Source organism: Toxotes jaculatrix, chromosome 14, assembly GCF_017976425.1.
Source record: "Toxotes jaculatrix isolate fToxJac2 chromosome 14, fToxJac2.pri, whole genome shotgun sequence".
NCBI classification, from domain to species: domain Eukaryota; kingdom Metazoa; phylum Chordata; class Actinopteri; family Toxotidae; genus Toxotes; species Toxotes jaculatrix.
This window is the reverse complement of record NC_054407.1, coordinates 9,317,727-9,336,640: the sequence shown is the minus strand read 5'-3', so window position 1 is coordinate 9,336,640 and position 18,914 is coordinate 9,317,727. Positions and strand designations below refer to the sequence as shown.

Sequence of the window (18,914 nt, the reverse complement as noted above, 5' to 3'; positions counted from 1 at the left end):
GACCGACGGTGTAGCTCATAAGCTCCGCCCCAGCGAACACACGGGGTTTGCCATTGGCAGCAACACACACTGGCTGGAAGCGGTGTGTGTTTCGGTGTCGCCCGTCGTTTGTGCCCTTTGACGCTGTTAATATTACAGAAGAAACAGTATTTTGATATATGACATTTTAAACCCCGGTGCTAAAACCGTAACGGTAAGTAGCCATGGAAGCTAAAGCCAAATGAAGGCATAGATATCCGTGGTTAGTCAGCCTGTTACTGCAGACAGCGTAGCTTACGTGTTGTGATAAAGATAACATCAGCTAATGCTTGTCAGACATCTCATACTAGTAACATTAGCTCGATATAAGCTAACGTACATGCTAGACATGGCGTCTTGTGCGGGTTTCATTCACTGACATTGAAGCCATGTGGCAACAACAGCTACACCTCACGTCGACGTTATGTAATTTCATGCAACACAACGTGAGATGTTGTTAATATTATTTATTAGCTTTGGCTACTACACCCTCTGTGCTCCACCTTGTCGTCGGGCTAACCTGGTTCCTCCATGGTGCTTTGGGCTGTACCACTTGCCACTTAGCCAACTGCTAAGGACTAAATTCACAATATTTGTAAATTTAAACACATTAACACTTCTTTAAACTTTAATCACAATATCAGGGTGGCATTTCAGGCACGCTACTGCCATCCACATGACTGAGATGACAAATATCAAGGACTCATAGATACAAGCTCAGATGTGATTATTTTAACACCCCTGCCACTGAGACATTGCCATCTCTTGTCTAGTCTCCTTTTATGAGTTGAGTATTTTAAATATTATTCCATTTCTCTCCGTTTGATGTGTCTACAGGCTGGATGAGTGGGCCAACCTTTACCCCTCCCACTGCAGATGTGGCTGAGATGAACCGCATCCATTATGAATTGGAGTACACAGAGGGGATCAGCCAGCGCATGCGAATCCCTGAGACCCTCAAGGTGGCCCCAGAGAACCAAACAGGGTCCCTGCCGCTTCAGCAGCCCCTGCTCACTCACACGACCCTGATGCAGGTTCCGGAGAGGATTGTTGTTGCAGGTGAGGACAGCAGATGGGGACTTCAGTAATAGGTTACATGGTAAAAGTACGGGCACTTTGTAATCCTGTCTGAAATACTGTCATGAGTGCATCACCATATAATGTGCCAGATAAAATGTGTGAATGTCCCAGTCTTAACCTAGTGCTGGACTGAGTACAAAGCCCAGAACAAAAGTACACCACTCAAGCACACAACTGGAAAGCATCACCCATGGAAAGCTGAAACATACTGTATAAAATTTTCATGATCCTTGTCACCTCCTGTCCCTCCCCTTCTCTCTTCATCCACAGGTGATGATGGGGACCCTCAGTTTGCTCATCCGAGAGACTTGGACCTTATTCAGTCCATCCCTCCTGTGGACCTCCTGAGCATGAAGGCCCCACCACGAGTCCTCACCCTTACAGAACAGCCTCTGGACTCCCTTGAGACTGACCAAACTGCCTCTACACAGAGCAATCTCAACCAGGCGGTAAGGGTCAAATCAAGGTTTCTATTCAGTGTTCATTTTATTTCTCTTACTGTGAATTGAGTTTCTTAAATTCACTGAGCTTGACTCAACAGTAAAAGACTGATTCCAAAAAAGTCCAAAGAATCCTCAAAGAGGATCTTTCTACTCTTCTTGTTTACTTGTTTATATTTATGATGAAATTCAGCTACTTTTCAAGTCTTCATCTCTGGTCTTTGTGGTCTTGTCATCCAAGAGCACAAACACCTGGAGAGCAAAGACCTGTGGTTGTAATTACAAGAGGAGATAAAGTTACACACATCCTTCCGGCGGATATTGAAACTGCTCTGCTGAGTATTTGGGGATTAGTGTGTTTTCCAATCACGTGTTCGTAAAGTGCCTCACTGGTTTCTACATGCAAAGTTTCCCAGGAAATTGTGGTCTGAAGTTGAATTTTTGTTTTTCTCCTCAAAATCCCACACGAGCAGATTTTGTCTACTGTTCTAGAGGCACATATATGATTGGTCAAGCAAACATTTGATCACATCTCTAAACATGAACTTCCTTTTTAGTAACGTGCAGTAAGTGCAGCCGTTAAATGTGAACCTGACATGATTTCATAACTTCCTATCATTAATAGGCCCACCTTCATTCTCGGTCTCGAAGGGAACGCAGTGCGAGCGAGAACATATCTGGCCGCCACAGCAGTCAGATCAGCAGAGGGGATATAAGGTAAACACACATACACATTTGAGATAGGTGTTACAACACTGCTTCACTGTTGTTGCCTTTCCATTCTGAGTTTCTTATCTCTTATTCTTCGTTCACTCTTGGTTGGTTTAAAAAAATATCTCCTTTTCTTTACTGTTTCTCCCCATTCACCTCTCCGCCAGTGTAACCCCTTCCCCTTCTGCCCCCCCAGTCCGCTTGTGTCCCCCCCTCTGTTCTCCTGAGGATGCGAGCATCAACCTCTTCACGGCTGCGGGGTTTTTGTCTTACATCCAGTCAACAACACGCCGAGCGTATCAGCAGATCCTTGAGGTCCTGGATGACAGCCACCGCAGGTGTCGCTTCTTTGTCCCTGAAATTCTCAGAAGTCACTGTATTCACAAAGTTACTCAGAAAAAGCATTTCACAGCTGGTGAAATTCTTGGAGTTGAGATATTTTCTTAAAAACGACAAATAAACTCTTCAGAACTTTTAGCAGAGCTCCCAAGGTGCAGAACTGTAATGGAGGGGGAGGTTTTAGAATGTACAAGTTTCTGAAGTTGTGGAGAAAGCAGCTGTGACAAGTCAGAAAAGGAGAAATCTTATTCGATATATTGCAGTAAAGTGATGTACTTCGAAATTGTGCTGGGATGATGGTTGTTTATCTGATTTGAGATGTGTTGGCATTTCTCACCTAAAGAATTATTATGACACAAACAAGTACATTATCATTGCTCTAAGCAGAGATACATTCATCTCCACAGGACACACCTGGACTTGGCCCTGGAAATGAACCCTGATGAGTCTGGCTTGGTGGACGCCTCCTCACTACGACGACAGGTAATATGTCTCACAGGCCTAAATGCTTGCCTTTTCACTGATAAGTGACTGATGTATATCATCTGCTTCTCCACTGCTCTGGTGTGGGTATTGTGTCTGTTTTCTCATGTTATGTTAGGTCTAGACTTTCCAGCTGTTAGGTTACAGTAAAGACATGCTGACACAGCAGGCTGATGAATCCCATATCAGGCTGCTTTCGAAGGATGTGAAGGAGCAACTTATAGCTCACATTTTTAGATACTCTACTGTAAACAAACACATTAGAATTAAAAATACAAGGATTAATCACATCATGGGCCAGTGAGAAAGTAAACAAAGATTTACTTTGAAACTGTTATTTAAAGGATAACTTTAAAGATTTTGGACCCTGGGCCTTATTTTGTTAGGGATCTGTACACTACTGAGAACGATATACCCAGCAAACGTAAAGCAGATGCTGTAGTGTAAACAATGGGGCAGCTGTCTGCATCAAACTATGTCCAGTAAAGTGCTTGTTTTTGCCTCTGACAGATTCAGATTATTATAAGTGCATACAAACATCATGGATAGTACTCCTACAGAGATACACCTTTTTGTTAAAGAGTAAGATCCTTGTTGTTTAACCAGAAAACAGCTGTTAAACTGCTGCCAGACTCCTTTGACAAAAACAGTCATTTTACCTTGCAGAGCTCCGAAGGTGCTGGTTTACAGCTGCTTTGATCGGTTAATATTTTGTGTCATTGTGCGGTATATTTACACAAGTAAATGACCTAAATACTTCTTCCACCGCTGAAAGTAACACAGTATCACAAACAAACTGACAGATAATCCTGTTAAAAATTAATCTCTTTTGTTGATTTTGATATTGTCACTGTTGTTCTGCTTGTGGCATTGTCTGCATACTTCAAGCTTCAAATTGAAAACCAGATAGTGGAAATCATATGTGTTTACCTACCCAGGCCCAGAATGAGCACAGTGTCATCACTTTAACATTGGAGAATACATCTTTTTGTGTCCATGTGGTCATTCAGATTGTGAAGCTGAATCGGCGTCTGCAGCTGCTGGAGGAAGAAAACAAAGAGCGCTCCAAGCGAGAGGTGATCCTGTATTCTGCTACTGTGGCGTTCTGGCTTATTAACACCTGGATCTGGTTCCGTCGCTGAGGTGGGACAAAACTGAGCCTCCCAAAACACTGGAAGCTGGAAGTAATTCCTAGTTGAGGGTGCAACCATTAAAATATGGGTCGCTTCTAACATCTGAAGGTAAACACAGAAAACTATAACAACACTGGCAATGTGTTTTTTTTTTTTGTTTTTTTGTTTTTTTTTTAGCTAATTCTATATTGGGATTTGACTTACAAATTTCAAGCTTAACACTGTCACAGTAAGATTGGAGCCAGCGTACATTATAATGTTTAGTATATCTGCTCAGTGTTGCAATATTGCACAATGCAAACTATCACTACAAGCCTAGCCACAAAGTGATTTTTGGTGAGGTGTTGCCACAGCATTAAAACTAGGGGTAAAGCTAAAGGTAGCAGGCTTCACTTCACATTAAAGTTTCTTCTGTGTATCTCATTTCTGTATAAAATGACTAGCAAGATGAAACACAGTGACACTGCAGCTGGTTGTTCCTAAAATGTCAGCATCTGCTTAGATGTAGTAAGCAGAGCTTTGCTATGTTGTAGCCACAACAAATACTAAATAGCTTATTAGGCTAAAATGAGGACATAGGTTGAGAGAAAATTATAAAGAATCAATTGACTGCTCTGTTGCTCACTTGGATTTAGGAGAAACTAAATGTCAAACAGTCCATATGGAGACTATTGTAAAGTGGCAAAGGAGTGCCTGGAATGAATTTGCAAAAACTGTAAACCCTTACTGATTTGGATAACTGCGTTATGGATATTTTGTACAAAGAGCTAGGAAAATGTTACTGATTGCACCTTAAAGCTTGACAAATCCTAGCACAGCAACAACAGATGTTATAGTGATGCTTACCATCATTCATCTTCCTGAGAGTAAACATAGTTTGTAACTGAGACTCTTTAGCCTCAGGAGAAGAGTGATTGGTGAGAAAACAAGGATTTACTTAAGCAACAAATGTTTTGGGAACACAGTCCACAGCTGGAACTATAGTTACAGGACCAAACCTCAGACCTGACCTGTCTTTGCTGTTTGAAGTTCAACAGTTTGGTCAAAAATTACCATTCATAAAGTGTCAAAGTAAGATGACTAAATCTAGCGATGCCATAACACTTACCCTGAATGTCCTTTGAGTTCTTCATTACCCCAAAACATTTGCATACAGCACTTGAATAAGCTATTGTTGAAATGTTGTAGTTGAGTCCTTAATACTTTTTTTTTTTTTTTTACCTCTTTGGCAGTAACATGCCCAATGACTGTGATATAAGCTTGAGGAAGAGGCAATGATCCTAAAGGTAGGGTGCTGAGGGTGCTATCTGTGAATTAATAATGTATTCCCATGCTGTTTATACAGTTTGAGCTTGTTTTTCCAGAGAGTTTGACCATTCATGTTTTCCATTAAGACTTAGGAAAAAAAGAGCATGGACTATGTGGTTTTATCCACCATACAGTGTGACATAAATCTTACAGCTTCTGTGTGTATGATCATGTGTAATAGTAATATGTATATGAAATATTGATGTCATTATTTTTGAATAATAAAATGGAATTTCATGGAAGGTTATTTATCACACAAATGGCAGAGGCATCGGCAAAACGTTTCAGTGGTCGTCTTTTTCTGTTATACACTGTACTTATCACTTAAAGCTGGAGTTTTAAGTGATATATTTTACTTTCTTTGTAATATATGAACACATTCATGGTTTGTAAATATTTTTTGCTGTAATAAATAATGGATGTTCATTTCTTGCAGACCCCTGTCTCTGTACCAACACTGACCCCTACTGCTGTGTTAGCTAGAGTGCAACACCAGGAAGCTGCAGCTGTGCTCTTTAAAGGGAAATGTTGTGAGGTGTGGTTTAATTACAGCTCTTAGACGAGGCCATTTCCACAGCCAAAGATCATCTTCAAACTGATACTCATTAAAATAAAACCCAACGCTGGGTTTTTATTATCGTGTGCTACCGGAAGCATCCATAAAACATAAAGCACAGGCACTGGCAGGACAATGGGGATCTTGAAACTGGCAGATTTGATCCGTTCAGATGCTCCCGATGCCATTTCTTACAAGGATATCAGTGACTACACAGGTGACATTCATCACATTTCTTTGTTTTATTAACACGGTTAAATTTTTGCCGTGTTAATACAGCGTTTGTAGCTACTTGCCAGTTGCTAACGTTAGCTTACAGTCTCTCGGTAGCTTAGCTAACACTGATGTTCCAGTTAATGATGTCGCTCGACAAACAACGAAACTTATAAAAAAGTGCGCCGCTCCATTTACATTTTCACTTAAAATGAAATAGAAGTAGTAAAACGGTGCCACTACAATAATGGAAACTAACTGTATTCGCCCAAATGCTGCGTGAAAGTACAATTTAAGTACAATTTAAGAGCTGTAACACTGTACTTAATATAATTTACATATAAAACATATGGCCAGCTGTAGATGAGAATAACCAACACTACATAAAATAGTTCCAATTGGCACCACCTCGATCAGCTCCAACTTTTAAATGCTGCTGCCATGTCAATCCCAATTCCCATTCCCATATTCCCAATAATGTAGCTGAAATTTGGACTTTTTTTGGGGTGGGGGGGGGGGGGGGGTTAATACTTAAATAATGGATCTAAATGCTTCATATGAAAGGACACAAAACCCATGGCATTACCAGTCACTGTGGGTTCAGACCAAGCTCAAAATAATGATTTAATCTATCTATATGAATAAATATCTGCATAACTGGCAGTGTATTAATATTGCTATTGCTGTTAGACATTTTATGAAGACACAAGGTCTCTTGAAGTCAAGTACTTTGAACTGTCTTGCTGCCAGGTAAATGAAGTGCTGTAGCATTACTTCTCTAGCTATGTAATTGACTGATACTTACACATGAATATCCTCCTCTAATGTACAGTGGAGTAATCCTGTTTGAGAGAAGTAGCAGTACATTAGACTGTGGATCGAGTACTGCTCTTGATTGGATGTAATCCCTGAGTAAGAGCCATTTATGACTATATGAACATTTTATTATTTGATGTTAATGATGCTGTTTATACTCTACAGGCAAAATAATCGCACTGGATACCTCTATTGTTATGAACCAGTTCCGTGCAGCCACACCTACACTAAGGTGAGCTCCTAGATGACTCATTCTTCTTACGCAGTGTTCTGTGATGCTGTTGTGTTGGACTGCATTGACATTTCTAATATTTTATACACTTTGTTTGCAAAAATATTAGAAACAGCCCATAAAATAATGCAATCCAACACAACTACACCACAAACAACAACCACACTTATGAGTCAGTCCTTCTCTGACATAGTGTCATCAACAATTAAAAATAATTTTTCACAGTTTTTTTTATGATGGAAAGGGATTTCCGGTTTTTAGTCACTGTCCATGTTGTGTGAAAAGGCCTTTATTTCTTCCCTCCAGCCCCCTGACAGGTCTCTTCTTCCGCACGCTCACCTTCCTGGAGCATGACATAAAACCAGTCTTTGTGTTTGACGGAAAGCCTCCTGGGGAGAAGAAAACTGTTGTAAGTGATGCACTGATTCTGTATCTTTGGACCTAACCTGATACTAAATGTAGCCTCCTGGTGTGTGTGTGTGTACGTCACTCTCTCCATGTGATCATATTCGCAGTAGAACTGGTCTCATGTCAAATGATTGGTCACGTGTTGACTGAAGAAAATATCTAAAAGCAGGAGGCGAAAGTGCGTTTGATTAATTAGTGCTATACAAGAGACGCAGCAGATTCCTGTAGAGGGATGACTGTTAACCATGCTGATCGAAGCTCCTGTTTTTCCTGCAGCTTGAGAAGAGAGCTAAGGCAGCTGGTTGGAGCTCCACCAACCACACTGGCACAGGTGCAACTAAAAGCAAACAAAAAGTGGAGGTTCTGGGGTTTCATTAGTCTTAGAACTGCCTTAAGCATTGGAAATATTATTTGACTTTCAGTCTTCTTAAATGAATCCTGACTCTTTTGTGCTAAATGCAGCATCAGCCCAGACCAAGGATTGTCTCCATCTCCTGAAGCTTCTTGGTGTACCGTTCATCCAGGTATGAAAGAAAAAATAAATAAATAAAAAATATACACATAAACATATTCATTCCTATTTCTCGTTCCATCTCTGTCTTTATGTCTCTTACTGCCTACGTTTTCATTTTTATCCCCCTCTCTTTCTCTGTATGTTGTTCTCAAGGCTCCAGGGGACGGTGAGGCTCACTGTGCCCAGCTGGTGAGAGCGGGGACTGTGGACGCGGTGGCATCAGAGGACATGGACACACTGCCGTTTGGAGCCAATATTCTTATTCGCCAGCTGAACGCCAAGAGAGACAGGTAAGAACTGTGCAGTTCATGTGTTACTCAAAGGATGATATCATCCATGTCCTTGTGTAGTGTAATACTTGCCATTGATATTCAGGTTGGTAAATATGTTTTCCTTTGTGCTTCTTTTATTTTTTTTCAATACAAAAATCCAAGTTATTATTTAGATGGAATGATTAACTGGGTTGTTTCCAAACTGATCTATTGCTGATCTATGTTGTTCTTCATCTTCACAGTGAAGTAATTGAATATTCTTTACCCAAACTATTAGAGAAACTCCAAATTAGTCATGAGGAGGTAAGACTGAAACATTCATTAAGATGCCTTTAAAAGCATACAGTATCATAATTTGTAAAAGCACTCTGTTGAAATAAGTATTTTAACTTTCCTTTCCTGCAATTTTCATGTGCCAGTTTGTTGACCTGTGCATTTTGTTGGGCTGCGACTACTGTGACAAGATCGCTGGTTTGGGTCCTAAGAGAGCTCTGATGCTGATCCAGAAGCACCGTACTATTGAGAATGTGGTTTTGCAAATCAACAGAAAGGTACTAGATGGACTATCAGTGATCTTTGTTGTTCTTTCTGTACATTGCTTTACCAAAAAATATAATGTCTAAAAACATACCAAAATCTGCCTCCTTTCAGACCCATCCTGTGCCAAATGAGTGGAAGTACAATGAAGCACGGAGGTTATTCTTGGAACCATCACGGACCGAGGCTCCTGAACTCATCTGGACTGAGCCTGATGAGGAAGCCTTGGTTAAGTTTCTCTGTCACGTCAAAAATGTAAAGTACGTAGTCATTGCGGCTGTATTTTTGCTCAGTTTCTTCATACTTTTGTGCCTCTTTCAAAGACTAGTATGAGTCGCATTCATGTTTTTAGAGTGGAGAGGGTCCATCGTCGAATGGAGAGGTTCCGTCAGACGCGGGAAAGTAAGCGGGAGGAGCGGGAAAAGCAAAAAGCAGAGGGATGTAGCAGGCAAACCCAAATGGAGGACTTCTTTAGAGTTACCAGAAAGAGGGGACAGGTGAACATAACATAACCATCATCTAAATAAAAATCCTTTTTAATTCAGTGCATTTTTAAAACACATTTAATAGATTCTGAACTTGATTTATTGGATGAAAAGCTATGATGATTAAATTAAAATGAAAACCATTTAAAATGACCCTAGAAATGTTTGGGTCAGTCATGAATTCTGCTCCAGCCAAGTGGTCATAAAGCAGGGAAAACTTGGTCTTTGTCATATGATGTGTCTGAACTGCTTTTTCTGTCTTTCGTCCTCTAGCCTGTGGAAGCCACAGCCTCTTTGAGCAGCAACAGAAAGAAACCAAAGTCAAATTAAGTCTGCCACCATCTGCTGCTTGGTGCCTCCACCGACAAAGGAAGGAAGTTGTTTTCATCCGTCTCCCCATCCAGATACCTGAAAAGAATAATGGTCCAATTTGACAGACAGTTCTCAAATCTGTGACCCCACTCTTGAATGGGTGCCATAAATGATGTAGCATGATTTAACTACCATGCTACATTCTTGTTCTGAGAGAAAGGGCAGAATGTTTTACAATCCAATGCCAATTTCAATTTATATTTTATTTTCTGTAACATTTGTAATTTAGAAATGTCAACTGTCAAAGGCAGCAGTTTTATTTTTCATTTACAAAGTACTGTGCTTTCCACCCAATTTAGAAGACGCCAGAACAGGCATCTTGCAAGACACTGACTTGAAGTCTTTGTCTCTGCATGGGAGCACTACCCTCACTGACAATACAATAATCTGATCTTGTCTGAACAGCAGTGTCCTCTAACAACGCAGTTCACTGAGCACTTCTTCAGTGAATCCAGCAGTTTCCTGCAAAGCCACCAAGAAAAGCAGGGCAGGCGGCAGACAGCTATGAAAGAGAACAGTGCGATCACTGTCAGGGATGACTTCCCGTAGGCCAAAACTGGAGACAGGGGATGTCTCATCACTAGATATTCAATGACCACCTGTTGTGTAAAGGGTGCCAAGGCAGGGACCAGAGACTTGAATTTTAAAACATGCACCAACATGCAAAGTGATATTATGTATAAAAGAGATTGAGATGTTTAAATCCATGTGAAGAATGCTTTGCTTTATTTTGAAAATACGTGTACATGGTAGTTTTATATGAAGATTTGTTATTCACACATAATACTAATGTTGGCATTTTAAATTAAAATTATGTTTGGTTGGTTTGGACTTTATTTGGTTGTGTGATGTTCTTATTGTACGTTTGGTGGATGACGGTTGGGTTAAACTCTGTAAACTGTACAAGAGCAATATTTTCACAGTTTCAGTAGTTTTTTTTTTTCTAAAATATTTCCGATAATGAGTGTAATTCTCTTCAAAATACGAGGCATCATTCCAAACCGACAGGTGGCGCCGGTGCCTGTGAAGCTGCTCGGTCTCTCACATTTTTTTCCCGTGTAGAAGAAGCAGTTTGTCAGTCGCCCAGTCTCCCCGACAGACCTCTCAGCAAGGTGTCTCCCCGGCCACCGCCGTCGTACGCGGCAAGTCTGCCCCGAAGACGCCCGCCCTGCCCAGGGTCACTTGACCAAACTTTTCTCCCGGTGATACCAGTCCGCCGTTTTCGGCCATGGCGACGAGTGCGAAGCGAAAGCAGGAGGAGACTCATCTGAAGATGCTCCGGGAAATGACTAGCCTGCCCGCGAATAGGAAATGCTTCGACTGCGACCAGCGCGGCCCGACCTATGTCAACATGACAGTGGGCTCCTTCGTCTGCACCACCTGCTCTGGGATCTTGTGAGTTGTCTCCTGTGTCTCAGAGTTGTCTTTTATTGTTTACAGTGTGCACCGGGCAGCGACGAGGCACCGCTGTCGGTTATGGATTTGTGCGGTCCACCACTGACTTGGCGGCACCGCTAGCTCGTTAGCTAGCGTTAAAATCAGGACAGGTAACTTTGACGCTGCCCCCTCGGTTCAGACCGAGGCCGCTGGGTTGGGCCGGGTAGTGTCGGCATTTTGGTTTGTGTACAGCGTTGCTTCAGTGTGATAAGATGCGGTGTGAGTGTCAGGAATGGTCTCCGTGGCTTACTGCCTGTGTGGTCAAGGTTAGCACGCCAAGCGTTAGGATCATATACTCTCCAGTCAAATATTTGACCACCTTGTTTAAAAACAGCCCATCACGGTCCTTTGGTTGAACTTTAGCTGGACCTTCGACAAAGCACACACACACACTCACATAAACACACACCTAGAGATAAGCAGGAGAAGGGTGGGTCTCTCAACTTGGGAAGTAGTTGAAAGACGACGTGGGGCAGCGGGTGTGATGAAACAGCTTCTTCATTGGAAACGCAGATAGTTATGAAATCAAGAGCAGGATTTAGGCAATGACTCTGATTTATGCAATATCCTCACTGCTCACGCCCCTTGTGTTGCCCATATAGAGGTCAATGTTTCTGTTCATCTTGCTGTCAGTGTGTTGTATGTGTTTTACTTAACCAACATTGTTGCTAGCAAACTTCCAGTCAGTGTATTGTGGCTATATGTGAACTGTGGTGCTGTGTGTACAGTTTTCTGGGTTCATGCACATGTCCATTATTCAGCTGTACAGAATAAAGGCAGAGGCACATCAAACGTAAAGTTGGGGAAATAACTATAACTAACCTTTGAATGCAGGGACAGTGCTACCATCAGTTTTGAAATATGTCAGTCAGTCATCTACCATATTGTCTAAATTAAGTACAACACAATTGATTGAAGTTGGTGTTAGTTGAGGCACCTCTGGCAGCACATACAGCTTGGAGTCTGTGTGGATAGGTCTCTATCAGCTTTGCACATCTGAAAGGTGCGATTTTTTTCCTCATTCCTCTTTGCAAAACTGTTTGAGCTCTCTCAAGTTGCAGTGAACAGCAGCTGTCAATTCCTGTCGCAAATTCTGAACTCTGACTTGGCCTCACCAGTTTATTAACATTTGGTAGTTTTTAGCCATTTCTGTTACAAACTGCAGCAGGTTTTCCTCCAGGATGTCTCTTTACTGAGGCAAAATCATTTTAACTTCAACTTCCACTTGTGTTTTGATCTCATCAGACCATGGAACTGTCCTCCACTTTGTTTGAGGTGTCCACATCCCTTTCTGGCTAACACTAGCCCAGATGTAATGTGCGTTTGTTTGTTTTTTTTTTGTCAACTGCGGTTTTATTCTTTACCAATCTGCTATAAATTTGCAACTGGTGAAGCAACAGCTGTTGACTGCACTCTTGACCCATCTCAGCCATGTAGCTTCAACAGAGATACCACATGCCTCTTGGTGGCCTCCTTCACTAGTACCCTTCTCACACAGATGTTCAGTTTTTGAAGACCACAAGCTTAAGGAGGCTGTTTTACAACATTCTGTGATTGACCTGACTATAAACTGAGGGATATGAAAGTGTTTGTGGATTTTTTTTCTTATCTGTGTTGAGGAGTTATGAATAGTGGGTGTCATGTGCTGGACAGATTATATGTAAACTCTCCTGGTACAGTCTTCTGAGTTTCTACTCTAAATAAAGATTTTAATTTTAACGTCTGCCCTTTGATTGACAATTTTGAACAGCCTTGTCACAGATTCATCTTCATTGGCAAATACTTATGCCGTTAATTATTCTGTGCTTATATTTTTACCAATGTAAAATTTGTATATAGAAATTTGTTTTAACATTGACAATCAAACATCTTTCCTGTGAAACCTTTTCAAAAATCCTAAATTCATCCACTGTGATTCAATGTTTTAAATTAATAAAACATGAAAAAGTCTGTTGGGGTTAACAGTCTTTATTGACACTTTAAGTATACGCTCACTTGCGTATGTGTATTAGGTAGATCTCACTAAAACTAATTCAGTCTAATACAACAGCCCTGCGATATATATCTCACCGTAATGAGAGTTTTTGTTGAAACTGTGTTAGAGAGATGCTGATGTAACTTTAGTTTCATGTTTCTTAATGTATGCCTCTTAATTTTGACCTTTTGGCATTCAGTTAACTTACTGTTACACTTTAAAATCTTAATGTAAACTCTCTCTTAAAAACTTGTGACCGTCAATAAATGCTTACCTCTGATGTTTGTTTTTTCTGTATTTTAGAAATATCTGTGTTGACATTTACACTCAGGTAGCCATGTTCCGAACATGAAGTGCTCATGCACGTGTTCACTCTGAAAAGAAAATGTAAAAGGGCATCTATGTTTTGGGTTTTTGTTTGTTCGTTTCATGTCACATGAATAGTGCTGGGTTGCATCCTGCTTCTCTTGTTCTTTAGCTAACATATACCTCCTCCACCCACAGGCGAGGACTGAATCCCCCACACAGAGTGAAGTCCATCTCTATGACCACATTCACACAGCAGGAAATTGAGTTCCTACAGAAACACAGCAATGAGGTATCATGTACACTTCACAAAAAAAAAGAGTCAGCACCACATTTCACATTGTTAAACATTATATTTAAAGCCATGGCTGTCTGTCTTTTATTCTGTAATGGCATCTCTGGATTTTTTTTAGTCCTGCTTAGTCAACTTTATTGGCATTCCTCTCTCCCCCTTTTTTTTCTCTCCCATTTCTCGTCATCCCCTCCCCCCTTCCCCTTTACTTTCTCTCACCTCTCTCCTGGCTTTGCCACCACCCCCACCCCAATCCCCTCCTTACCACCCACTCCCCTCATTCCTCTGCCCCCCCTGTAGGTCTGTAAACACATCTGGTTGGGCCTCTATGACGACAGGACATCAGTTGTTCCAGATTTCCGAGAACCGCAGAAAGTAAAAGAGTTCCTTCAGGAAAAATACGAAAAGAAAAGATGGTAACATATATTTGTTTATTTGTTCGTTTGATAAGTTTTGGCAAAAGTAAAACCTGATGTTAAAAGAACACACCAGGATCAAACCAGCATTCATGACTGCTCTCATTTCAGCCCTTCACCTGGTTACACATTATATGAATGGCTAAAAGGTTGAATTAGGTAATATTGTTCCTTGGAGGCACATTGCTTTAAATAATGTAGCTGGACAGGTAATAAATTATTCTGATTGCTAAAAGTCAATGTCAAAAGTTCTGAAGGGCCTTCTGCACTGCTGGCGTGTTACTGACTGTGATGAGTGCGTCACCTCTGCCAAAAACCATTTTGCAGTTATGGACTTGGTTAACCATATGTTTCAGTTTGATAGCATACTCTTCATTGTCTGGGGCTTTTTTTTTGCTCACGTGTCACTTTTTACTGCAGTGTTTGTGGAAAGAAAGAAAGAAAGCACAACTTTCAAACACTCCTGTGTATGAAGGAAGGTCCGGTTTTAAAAATCTTCAAAAAGACCATCCTTCTTTGATACCCCAAAAAAATGTTCACATTGTGTTGCAAGATTATGTTACGAAAGCTGTGTCTGCTTGGACTAAATATGTCTGTACATTTGCGTTGATGCTCTTTCCTGAATGTCTAGGTATGTTCCTCCAGACCAGGCAAGGGCAGTAGCAAGTGTCCAGGCCTCTGTGTCGGGCTCCTCAGCCAGCAGCACTGGCAGCACCCCAGAAGTCCAACCCCTCAAAACCCTGCAGCTCAACAAGACCCCACTGCGCCAGGTAACAGAAATGCTCACTGAGCCTTTTTCTTTTCCTGTTAAATATAATCTTTGTCTTTTTTTTTCCGTTGAAGATAAGTTTAGAAACCTCTTTTTGTCTACTACTACCGCCCAGTCTCCAGGGCTAGGTCGTTCCCAGGCTCACAGCACTTCTCAGGAGAAGAAGTTTGACTTGCTCTCAGACCTGGGAGGAGACATCTTTGCTGCTCCACCCACTCAAACTGCCAGCTCTTCCAACTTTGCCAACTTTGCACATTTTCCAAGCCAGACAGGTAAGATAGGTCCAATATTTCACTCAGACTAATACAGATCAATACTGATTTAGCCGTGCGTGCTCTTTGGTTTGTCATCATCCCATGCGTTGCCCTGCCATTGTTTTTTTTTTGTTTTTTTTATTTCCACAATCATTGCCTGTGTTAATTTTTCCTTGTGTGTGGCTGCAGCACCTCAGGGTAATTCAAACACCAACTTTGCCAACTTTGAGGCATTTGGAAACACTGCAATTCCATCCCATCTGAGCACGTCACCCCCCTCAAAGTCCTTTTCATCAGGTACCCTCCTCCCCACCATGCCCTTTCCTCCCCACACACATTCACCCTCACCCAGATATTTTTCTTATCCATTTCTTACTCACTGTGTCCACTGGGCAGAAATGCTCTAGAGACCATATGCTGGTAATCACAACTGCTGTTGCCTAGCAACTGTTGAATATTAGCACATTTCTCCAGGATAAAATTTTAAAGGTTTTTACGCTGTTGTGAGCACTTAAGGACATGCTAAGGTGTGAGATGTGTTGGGCACACAACCATCCTTTCATCTTTAATCAATTTCAAAAAGACATCTCTGTTAATGCTGTGAAGGGAGACACCCAGTGGACATTTAGTTCTAAACCTCACATTGTGTATATTAAAATATCAAGTTTTTCTCTGAGTCATCAGTTATTTCCTTGTCTTTTTATTGTTCGAGTGTGCATGTGGCTCTTAATGTTCAAGTGTTTTCTTTTTTTTTTTTTTTTTTTAATTGTGGAAAGGAGGAGGTGTGCCAATCCCATCAATGTCTAGTGCCGTCCCTGCCCAGTCCCAGACAGGGAGCTGTACCGAAGACCGCTACGCTGCTCTGGCTGAGTTAGACAACGAGCTCAGCTCCTCTGCCTCTACAGGCAGCAATGTGCAAGGGTGAGAGACTGGCACACACCTGCTAATGACTGCTCATTAGAAGCAGTTCATTTCCTACATGTGGATCCTCTGCACACTGGGACGTACAGAATAGACACTACATTAATTTAATAAATTTAATGTGCAGTGTGTGTTGATCATATTACTTAGACACCATGAGAATGCAGAAACTTAAATTCCAGGACTGCTTGCACAGCTCAACTGTTTGTTTAAAAGGAAGGTGGTTTACTGTGTCAGTGACTCAGTTATAAAGGTTAATTAGTGCCTGTCATGCTCACTGCATATGTATCATGGATGAGAAAACATTTAATCTGGGCATCGTCTTTACAGGAACATATTTGGACCAGTGCTTGGTTCATCGCCAGCCCAGAATCCACCTGTGTTACCCAGCATGCAGCCTGGCTTTGGAGGTGATAATAATGATTACTACTACAGTGCTGCATACAGAATGATAATACATACATTTTCAGAGTGGTACTTTTTCCCAGACTCATTTTGTAGCTTACTTGTGTGTTTCATCTAGCCGTCCCATCCACAAATCCCTTTGTTGCTGCAGCCGTTGCCCCAGAGATGGCCACCAACCCTTTCCAGACCAATGGCAGAGCTCCAGCTGCAGGTGTGTGTGCATAAGTTTGGTGTATTTTATAAGACACATTTTTCTTTCTTATACATTTGTGTTACTTTGATGTAACCCAGTTACATTGCCAAGTAGCTTTGTGATTTGCCAAAGTATCTAGAACTTACTCCTCCTTGTGTTTGTGTATGTTGTGCGTGTGCGTGTGTGCATTCACTGTACACACATGCTTCATGTGTCTTGTAGCCTCGTTTGGTACTGGCTCTATGAGCATGCCTGCCGGCTTTGGGAATGCGTCTTCCTACTGCCTCCCGACCAGTTTCAGTGGAAACTTCCAACAGCAATTCCCTGGCCAGGCCCCCATCCCTTATGCTCAACCTGGGGCCTACCACCCTCAGTCTAATGGTTAGTGGCCTCCCATATCCCTCTGTCCTCTTACCCTGTTCTAGTGCAGTACCTGTCAGTGATTTAGGCCGTGTACCTTTTTCCCCAGCATGAATTGTTTATATTTTTCATTTAGATGATGCACCTCTGCGTTGAGAATTGAGTTAAAGCAAGTCAAAAGTGTTACTTGTCAGTGGCAGCTACTGCACAGTGATAAACGGTTGCATTTAGGATACAAAGCTTTAAGATTCTTCCCTGTAAAAAGACAAAAACAAAAAACACAATGAACAAATCTGACATCTCTCATAAGGCTCTGTTCACACCTGAATGCAAGCTGACACCCTGGGTCTTGGCTCTCTTGATTTATTTTCTCTACAGACTTAGTCCCTTAGAATTAACTCTCATAAATAAAATCATTGTAAAATGATTGTTTCACTCTTTGTGGCCCTTTCTTTGTTCTCTGTTGATATAACTGTTGCAATGAAATAAAAGAAAATTATAAACTCTGATAACACACTACTTAACTGCTGGAGAGAGGAGATGCAACCTGTTATATGTTTCTTCCTCTACCACCCATAGGCCCTGCATTCCCAGTCTACAGTCAGAACAAACCCTCCATGACGCCCTTTGGGCAGCCCATGGCTGGCCCTGGCATGTCCAATAACCCATTCATGGTGAGCATGCATTGTCTTTTGCTTTCCCAACTTTTTCAAGAAATTAAAAAGAGGAAATTAAAGAATGCGAGTGTGTTAAAGGAACTTTATCAACTTAAGAAAACAACAGAACTGATTAATTTCACTGAAAATGTTGCTACTTATAACATTTAATTTGAAGGTATAATTGGCTTACAGCAGTAATGTTTTTTGTCTCTTTATTTAAGGCTGGAGCCCCAGCTGGGTCATTCCCTTCAGGGGGTTCATCCACCAACCCTTTCCTGTAGCACAGCTCCAGGTTCTTGCCACCAGAGGGCAGCATGCAGCACATACTCAACGCACCCGTTCCGTCACGCAATTAGTGGCAGTGCATTTCTAAAAGAAAAGAGACTTAAGTTTTTTTGTTTTGTTTTGTTTTGTTTTTGTTTTTTTTCATAAAAAAGTTTACAACACTATGAAGGAGTACAAAGGACTATATTGAAGACTAATGGACTGTTATGGGGGGGGTTACTGTTTGGACTATATACAATACACTATATGCTTTTTATTTTTTGTTTATGACTGTAAGCTCTGTGCATATCATTTGTAATCGCAGTTAAGTACATGTTATGTATAACAAGGACTGAGTCAACAAGGGTGAGTATACACACACCTTGTGGAAAAAAACCACTACAAACTATCTACTTAAGTAAGGTTATACTCTTTTAAGACTATTAACAGGGTTCCATCCAAATCCATGATCTGTGGTTTGAAGCAGCCATGGTGATACAGGTATTTCTTTTTCAAAAGGGATTTCTATTTGTTATTTTAGCATAATTGCTACTGTACTGGCATTAAGGTCCTTTATTAACTTGCAGATCCAGAGTGCTATTCCTAAGAGTCTATAGTTGCCTATAATCCAAAGCAACCAAACTCGTGTCTTTTTAAATTAGAATAGCATCCCCAGCAGGTACGTGGGACACAGCACTGATCCTGGATTATTACACATCCTTTTAAATAATGGTGAAATTGTAAAG

General features: G+C 41.2%; 3 protein-coding genes across 6 annotated transcripts; all 3 read left to right on the top strand.

Moving 5' to 3' along the window:
* Positions 1–69: 69 nt before the first annotated feature.
* On the top strand, positions 70–6,037 carry LOC121193703 (mitochondrial fission factor homolog A-like). Of its 3 annotated transcripts, none has more exons than XR_005895306.1 (8): positions 70–193; positions 856–1,077; positions 1,369–1,547; positions 2,164–2,255; positions 2,417–2,587; positions 2,996–3,071; positions 4,082–5,490; positions 5,949–6,037. XR_005895306.1 is itself a non-coding variant. In XM_041056145.1 (7 exons), exons 2-7 carry the CDS (start codon positions 861–863, stop codon positions 4,211–4,213), a joined length of 867 nt encoding a protein of 288 aa, XP_040912079.1. In that variant the 5' UTR covers positions 70–193; positions 856–860; the 3' UTR covers positions 4,214–5,651. The 3 variants fall into 3 exon arrangements, 1 of the variants encoding a protein (XP_040912079.1); XR_005895308.1 differs by lacking the exon at positions 5,949–6,037 and having other exon boundaries at positions 4,082–4,312; positions 5,437–5,651; XM_041056145.1 differs by lacking the exon at positions 5,949–6,037 and having other exon boundaries at positions 4,082–5,651.
* An 8-nt stretch (positions 6,038–6,045) lies between these two features.
* Positions 6,046–10,748, top strand: zgc:110269 (probable flap endonuclease 1 homolog). 2 transcript variants are annotated; one of them, XM_041056143.1, is made up of 11 exons: positions 6,046–6,285; positions 7,263–7,329; positions 7,636–7,738; positions 8,014–8,068; positions 8,200–8,261; positions 8,405–8,541; positions 8,766–8,826; positions 8,943–9,074; positions 9,175–9,320; positions 9,413–9,557; positions 9,819–10,748. In XM_041056143.1, exons 1-11 carry the CDS (start codon positions 6,204–6,206, stop codon positions 9,873–9,875), a joined length of 1,047 nt encoding a protein of 348 aa, XP_040912077.1. In that variant the 5' UTR covers positions 6,046–6,203; the 3' UTR covers positions 9,876–10,748. The 2 variants fall into 2 exon arrangements, with proteins under 2 accessions (XP_040912077.1, XP_040912078.1); XM_041056144.1 differs by lacking the exon at positions 9,413–9,557.
* Positions 10,749–10,992: 244 nt separating this feature from the next.
* Positions 10,993–18,872, top strand: agfg1b (ArfGAP with FG repeats 1b). The gene is made up of 12 exons (XM_041056102.1): positions 10,993–11,312; positions 13,834–13,927; positions 14,228–14,343; positions 14,975–15,113; positions 15,228–15,384; positions 15,556–15,663; positions 16,143–16,287; positions 16,618–16,697; positions 16,811–16,903; positions 17,108–17,266; positions 17,825–17,919; positions 18,126–18,872. Exons 1-12 carry the CDS (start codon positions 11,146–11,148, stop codon positions 18,183–18,185), a joined length of 1,413 nt encoding a protein of 470 aa, XP_040912036.1. The 5' UTR covers positions 10,993–11,145; the 3' UTR covers positions 18,186–18,872.
* Positions 18,873–18,914: the final 42 nt, after the last annotated feature.

Bases quoted from the DNA above. Each gene is read 5' to 3' on its own strand.
- zgc:110269 (XM_041056143.1), top strand. From the start codon at position 6,204: ATGGGGATCTTGAAACTGGCAGATTTGATCCGTTCAGATGCTCCCGAT. The intron at 9,321-9,412 runs GTACGTAGTCAT...TCATGTTTTTAG, and splicing joins TGTCACGTCAAAAATGTAAA to AGTGGAGAGGGTCCATCGTC. The intron at 9,558-9,818 runs GTGAACATAACA...TTCGTCCTCTAG, and splicing joins TTACCAGAAAGAGGGGACAG to CCTGTGGAAGCCACAGCCTC.
- agfg1b (XM_041056102.1), top strand. From the start codon at position 11,146: ATGGCGACGAGTGCGAAGCGAAAGCAGGAGGAGACTCATCTGAAGATG. The intron at 17,267-17,824 runs GTTAGTGGCCTC...TACCACCCATAG, and splicing joins CTACCACCCTCAGTCTAATG to GCCCTGCATTCCCAGTCTAC. The intron at 17,920-18,125 runs GTGAGCATGCAT...TCTTTATTTAAG, and splicing joins TGTCCAATAACCCATTCATG to GCTGGAGCCCCAGCTGGGTC.
- LOC121193703 (XM_041056145.1), top strand. From the start codon at position 861: ATGAGTGGGCCAACCTTTACCCCTCCCACTGCAGATGTGGCTGAGATG. The intron at 2,256-2,416 runs GTAAACACACAT...CCTCTCCGCCAG, and splicing joins ATCAGCAGAGGGGATATAAG to TGTAACCCCTTCCCCTTCTG. The intron at 3,072-4,081 runs GTAATATGTCTC...GTGGTCATTCAG, and splicing joins CCTCCTCACTACGACGACAG to ATTGTGAAGCTGAATCGGCG.